At 40.8% G+C, this 6,152-nt stretch overlaps 1 protein-coding gene across 7 annotated transcripts in view; it reads right to left on the bottom strand.

Moving 5' to 3' along the window:
- Nucleotides 1–1,681: 1,681 nt before the first annotated feature.
- The window catches only part of UEVLD (UEV and lactate/malate dehyrogenase domains), a 53,717-nt gene continuing 49,246 nt past the window's right edge, over nucleotides 1,682–6,152 (bottom strand). For 5 of the 7 annotated variants that reach the window (XM_006142475.3, XM_006142472.3, XM_027768496.1 and 2 more), the window contains 2 exons: nucleotides 3,471–3,594; nucleotides 1,682–2,396 (listed from right to left, as the gene is read on the bottom strand). In XM_006142475.3, the coding sequence (XP_006142537.1) occupies nucleotides 2,229–2,396; nucleotides 3,471–3,594 (292 nt within the window). In that variant the 3' untranslated portion in view covers nucleotides 1,682–2,228. Of the gene's footprint in view, nucleotides 2,397–2,727; nucleotides 3,053–3,470; nucleotides 3,595–6,152 lie in introns of those variants that run through there. The other 2 variants (XM_006142476.3, XM_027768498.1) reach the window with 2 other exon arrangements.

Below are 6,152 nucleotides of genomic sequence, written 5' to 3'. Positions count from 1 at the left end.
TTATGACTGAAGTTTATCATTATCAGCATCCATGATACGAAATCAGCCTTAGCTATTTCCTCTATCTGGGATGTGTCTGCCCTTGTAAACCACCTAGCACCTCTCTCTTTGGCTGTTCGATTCTTTCAAAGCACCCTGCACTTCTTCACAGGACTTCCTACACTTGCCTCTGTACATCTGCAGTCTGCTCACAGACTGGATTCTGTTTCCTATACTACATCCTGAGGACCATGAGGGCTTGCACCTAGGCCAGGCCTGTTCACCATAAGTGCCTGCCCTGGAGGTTCCTGATAAAAACTAGATGACTGACTAAACAAACACCTACCTCACTGAATACCTGCCTCTGCCACTTGCTGAGACAAGTCTGGGAAGCTAGGTAATCAGTCTGTCTAAAGACTATCTTTAACAAAAAGAAGGAAGCCCTACATGAGAATGGATATAATCCTTTCGTAGTAGACACGGCCCCAGCTTTAGGTCTTGGGATAACTATTTTGGCATTTAGGCCTTTTCTCCCTTTGAGCTCTTAGACAAAGTAGAGTTTGTATGGGTAACTGCCCCTTGGTAAGCATGAGATTTGGGACCTAAATCTCACTTTCTTCCTCTATACAATGATACTGCTAATAGTCACTACTTCAGTAGTTACTGTGAGGATTAGTGGGTTACTGTGAGGATTCCATAAAATAACAGTGCTGGGACCAGCAGTTAGTGTAATGGCTATGTCACTGAACTCCCATGTAGTTGACCACAGTTCGAGTCCCAGACCTGGTGGCTTAAGTTTACGCTGGGCACGTGTGCCCAAGATCCCGAGAGGAGACTGGAGGAGAAGGGATTGCGGCATGGCCATCCCCCCGGAGGGGGGGCTGATTTCTCGCTGTCTCTCTCTCTCTTTCTGGCGAGTACACACGCCCTATAGCAAAAACCTCTCCAAAACAAGAAAAAAAAAAAAAAAGTGCTCATCATGCTGCTCTGTACACTGTGCACAGGAAGTGCTGGGGGCAATGGCGGTGCAGTGGGAACCAATTCTCTGCGAGGCTGACACCAGGGAATTCCAGGCTCACATCCAGAGACCTCCCTAGGCACACCGCCCACTTGCACCTGTAATCGGGCTGGCTGAGGCTGGAGTGGATTGCAGTGTGATGACCCTGTCTGGGGGGCCTGTCTGACTGTCTTTATTGGTCATAGAAGATAAAGAAGTATTGATGTTGGGACCAGCAGTTGGTGTAATGGCTATGTCGCTGGACTCCCATGTAGTCAACCGCGGTTCAAGTCCTGGACCCGGTGGCTTAAACTCACACCGGATGCGTGTGCGTGCGTGCCCAAGATCCCGAGAGGAGAATGGAGGAAAAGGGACTGCGGCGTGGCCATCCCCCCTAGGGGGGTGATTTCTTGCTTTCTGTCTCTCTGTCTCTCTCTGTCTTTCAGGCAAGCGCACATGCCCTATAGCAAAAAAAAGTATTGATGTTAGCTGTCACTATCACATGTCACAGTAGTCTCTCTCTCTCCAATGGAAAAAATGGATGGATGGATTTCAGGGAAAAAAACTCAGGCATGTTCACCAAGGAAGGAAAGGAAGTCCCACTGGAAATTAAAATATACTTTTTTTTCATATATTAATTTTACTTTCCCTCTACTATTTTAAAATACATTTAAAATCCTTTTCCAGTTTTTGGTAGCTAGTGGATTTAGAAAAAATAAAATAAAAGGCTTTACATTACTACCAAGTGTATTTAAAAAACAAGAAACAAAGAACTGATATCTTAAGCTGTGGATCCCTTGAGTGTACATCTAGCACATATGGTAAACCTATACTGATCTTCAGTTTATCATGTTCATTGCCAACAGTAATTTTCTTTAAAAATGTATTGCTTTAAAAAAAAAAAAAAGAAAAATACAGAGAAAAAAAAAATGTATTGCTTTCAAAAGATCCCCAAAGTGCTAAATGTACTTTTAGTTTAGGCTGGACAACTCAAAATAATGCGTATTGCAGATAGACGTTTATCTCTGCTAAGGATTTAAAGAACAGTATAGATACTTCAAGAACCCCAAAGAAAATTGAGTGTCCCCACTCCTCCATGTCTAACTCCTTAGGGATTCAAATTACAAAGCTAACCAAGAAACCATCTACCTTAACCAAGCAGCCTGTGAGGATATAAGATACAGAAGTTCTTGAAGCTGTAAATGTTGGCGGAATTGAATCACCTTTTCTGTCAGGTAACTGCCCTTGAGAATCAAAGTTTTAACTGTTGTTGGAGACCATGGATTGAGGCTGCGCTGCTCTGGAGCTTCTCAGTCACCGTATCTTCTTTCACTGTGGCTTTGATGACTTCGGATACCCCGTTAGTTCCAAGGATGCAAGGCAAACTTAAAAATACTTCACTGTTTATATCATAATATCCCTGAAATGAAAAAAAAAAGAGATTATAATAGAGTTGAATCACTACAAAAGAAGTCAATATAAAAATGCACACTTTCTCTGATTTTTTTTCAAATTTGCCACAGCATACATGACCTTGGCAGAGAGGAAGAGAGAAACGGGGGTGGGAGGGAGTGGGAAATTACCCTCCAAGGGAGTGGTTATACCACAATCCCTTCTCTTCCATTCCTTGTTTCTTTTGGGATCTTGGGTATGCACACACACATACTTGGCACGGTTCTCAAGCCACCAGGTCTGGGAATTGAACCATGCAGTCGGCCACATGAGATCCAGCTGCCTTAGCCACCACATCACCAGCTGGCCCAAAAATTCATATTTCTTTTCTAGCTCTAGTATAAAATGATACAACTTGAACTTAAAAATTTTTTTGTTCATTTATTTTCTAAACTCAACTTACTGTTTCAGAAAAATGTTGAGAAATGAGAGGAACTTATCAGATGCCCCCTTTGTGGGGAGGCAAACTAGGCCCCTGCATTGGGGTGGCAAGTTGGGGACTAAGAACAAACTGCTCGGAGTGGACTCTAGGGAGGGGCACAGCATGTGCAGTCAAATACCGTAGCCTCTCTTCAGTTTTCTCTTCTGTGTTGTGTTTCTCTTCCTCTCTGAGGAGTCCTAAGTCTTTAAGAAAATATGAATCAGCATTTGTGTCTCATCTTACCTATGCTGTAGAGAATTTGTGCTTTGGGAAAAATGAAAAAGGGAAAACAACTGGAGAAGCAGACCAGTGACCAACTGAGACTACCTGGCGTAGCAGAATGGGACGACGTGGCTGGCTGAGGTGAAAAATGACAAGCAAAAGTTTGGGGACGATATACACACAACTTGAGAGCCCTAAAATGACATGAACGAGAGAAGGCAACCTGGTACGAGTCCAGGTTCCCATGGCCCACCGGAAAGGGCTTAAACTAAACTGCTTCCTCCCATGTTACTCAAAGAGCTGATGATATAGAACACACTGGGTTAGGGTGTGACCAGCAATTTTGCTGGTCTTATATTACTAATAAGGAAGTTTTAAACATAAAAGAATAGCAGTTACCTTTGCTAAAACCGATACAGAGTGCACCTTCTTTTTATCATGTACAATACTGTCAACGAGGTCAGCTACTGATAGCCCGACAGACCAGGATCTGTGACCCTTTACTTTCACCAGTTCCATGGCTCTAGGTTACAGAAAAACATGATCTCGGAAAATGTACAAAATATGCGCATCTAGTTTTACATTCTGCTTAAGTATTAATTAGATATTTTTATCACAGTTATAAAGCAATTGTTAGCACAGCCTACAGATAATCCAGTGATTATTTAAGCTTTTCTTAAGATGTTAGCTAGTTCGGGGACCAGCAGTTAGCGTAATGCCTATGTCACTGGACTCCCATGTAGTCGACCACGGTTTGAGTCCTGGACCCGGTAGCTTAAACTCACGCCGGGCGCGTGTGCGTGCGTGCCCAAGATCCTGAGAGGAGAATGGAGGAGAAGAGATTGTGGCGTGGCCATCCTCGCTGGGGGTGATTTCTCGCTTTCTATCTCTCTGTCTCTTCCTCCTGTCTGTCTGGCGAGTGCACGCGCCCTATAGTGAAAACCTCTCAAAAAAAAAAAAAAAAAAAAAGATGTTAGCTAGTTCACAGAGAGAAAGTATAAATGACCTAATAACATTAAAAGATGCCATTAATATTTAACTGAGTATGAATTAAAACAATAAATGTCAGTTTTGGCTGGCTATCCAATCTGGCCAAGACTGATAACTAATTTTTAAAAATTATTTTATTTAAAATTTATTTATTTTTACTTTTTATTCATTTATTCTTTTTTGAGAGAGTTTTTTTGCTATAAGGTGCATGCACTTGCCAGAAAGACAGAGAGAGACAGAAAGCAAGAATTCATCTCTTGGGGGGATGGATGACCATGCTGTAATCCCTTCTCCATTCTCCTCTCAAGATTTTGGGAAATATGCACATGTTCCCAGCATGAGTTTTAAGCTTCTGGGTCTAAGATTCAAACCTCAGTCAACTATGTGGGAGCATAGCAACGTAACCCTTACACTAGCTGCTGGTCCCAACATTAAATAATTCTTTAAAAAAAAAAAAAAGTATAAAACACCGCTCTCTACAAAGGCAATAACTAACCTCATCTACTACAACCAGACCCAGGCTGCTAATCCTTTCATTTTCAATCAAGGAGTTCACCAGGCTATGTCCTTTTTCAATAGTGGCGATATATAGTGATTTCTTTTCCCTTCTTTTAATTGGAGGAAATCTTCCTTTGCTTCCAGCATATTCTTCAACAAAGAAACCAAGTTCTATACCAAAATTTGACAAACCTGAAATCTAGAATATAAACAAAGATAATAAATAAATAAGAATTTTAAGTGCTCTCAGGGATTTTTAAGAAAGTTAAAATAATGTTTAATAGCAATCAATGAGAATAAGGCAGTTAAGGCATACGTATTTAAACAATAGCATATAAAGTGTTGATTCTTGCGAAATAATGCAACTTTTAAACTATCTAATTGTGGGGCCAGCAGATAGTGTGGTGGTTAAGGTGCTGGACTCCCATACAGTTGTCAATGGTTTAAGTCCTGAACCTGATGGCTTGCTTTCTCATTTTCTCTCCTTCTCTCTCTCTGTTGAGTGCATGTGCCCTTTAGCAAATTTTTAAAAATAAAATTAAATAGATAATTAAAGAAATAAGCTAGATAAAAAATGTGAAAACAAATTTCAGTTATCTCCTTTGATGTCCAAAAGTACCAGAATAACTCAAAATAACTAGTTTCTGCATGAAAAAACAGGTTATACAGTCAGCAGATGGAGTAACGGTTACATTGCTGGACTCACATATAGTCGAACATGGGTTGAGTCCCAGACCCAGTGGCTTAAAACTCACACCTAGTGCGTGTGCCCAAAATCCCAAGGGAAGAATGGAGAAGGGTGGCCATTCTCCCATTTCTCTCTCTTTTTCTCTCTGGGGAGCACACACATCCTATAGCAAAAATCTGTCTCCCCAAAAAAGTAGGTTAAATAGAATATTTCAGATGGAGTTTACTAGCATAGGAAAAAAAAAAAAAACTTTCTACAAGAGATCATTAAAACATGAAGAGATTTTTGGTAAGAACTTTATACCGCTTTTGTATATCCTAAAATATTAATTCTCTGTCACCAAGCAGAATTTCTTCTCAATTGATTAAGAGTCATTACATTTAGGGTAGTTTGAGATATTGATGTCAAAATGTTAGCAAATAATAACTTAAAACACACACACACACACCTTTTCTTGGACAATTGCCACATATGGAAGGATCATTAAAACATCTTTCCGTCGGCAAAGCAGCTCTTGTAGCATTAAGATTTCAGCCACGAGGGTTTTTCCACCACTTGTTGGCAAGGAATATATTAAATTTTTTCTTTCTTGCACAGAATTCAATGTTAAGCAAGTATGTTGCCATTCTGCCAAATTAAAAAAAAAAAATCATTATTCCCCCACCCATTCTCTCAATCTCAAGAAAGTCTTCTACAGAAAAATCAAATTCCCTTCCATATGGCAGTCTTCTCATATGGATAAATGCAATCACAACCTATGTCATGTGCCCAAGATCCTGAGAGGAGAATGGAGGAGAAGAGATTGTTGCGTGGCCATCCTCGCTGGGGGTGATTTCTCGCTTTCTGTCTCTCTGTCTCTCTCTGTCTGGCCAGCGCATGTGCCCTATGGCAAAAACCTCTCCAAA

The sequence above is a fragment of the Tupaia chinensis genome, unplaced genomic scaffold (genome assembly GCF_000334495.1).
Source record: "Tupaia chinensis unplaced genomic scaffold, TupChi_1.0 Scaffold000077_1, whole genome shotgun sequence".
In the NCBI taxonomy this organism is placed as follows: Eukaryota; Metazoa; Chordata; class Mammalia; order Scandentia; family Tupaiidae; genus Tupaia; species Tupaia belangeri.
This window is presented reverse-complemented; position numbering and strand designations above follow the sequence as displayed.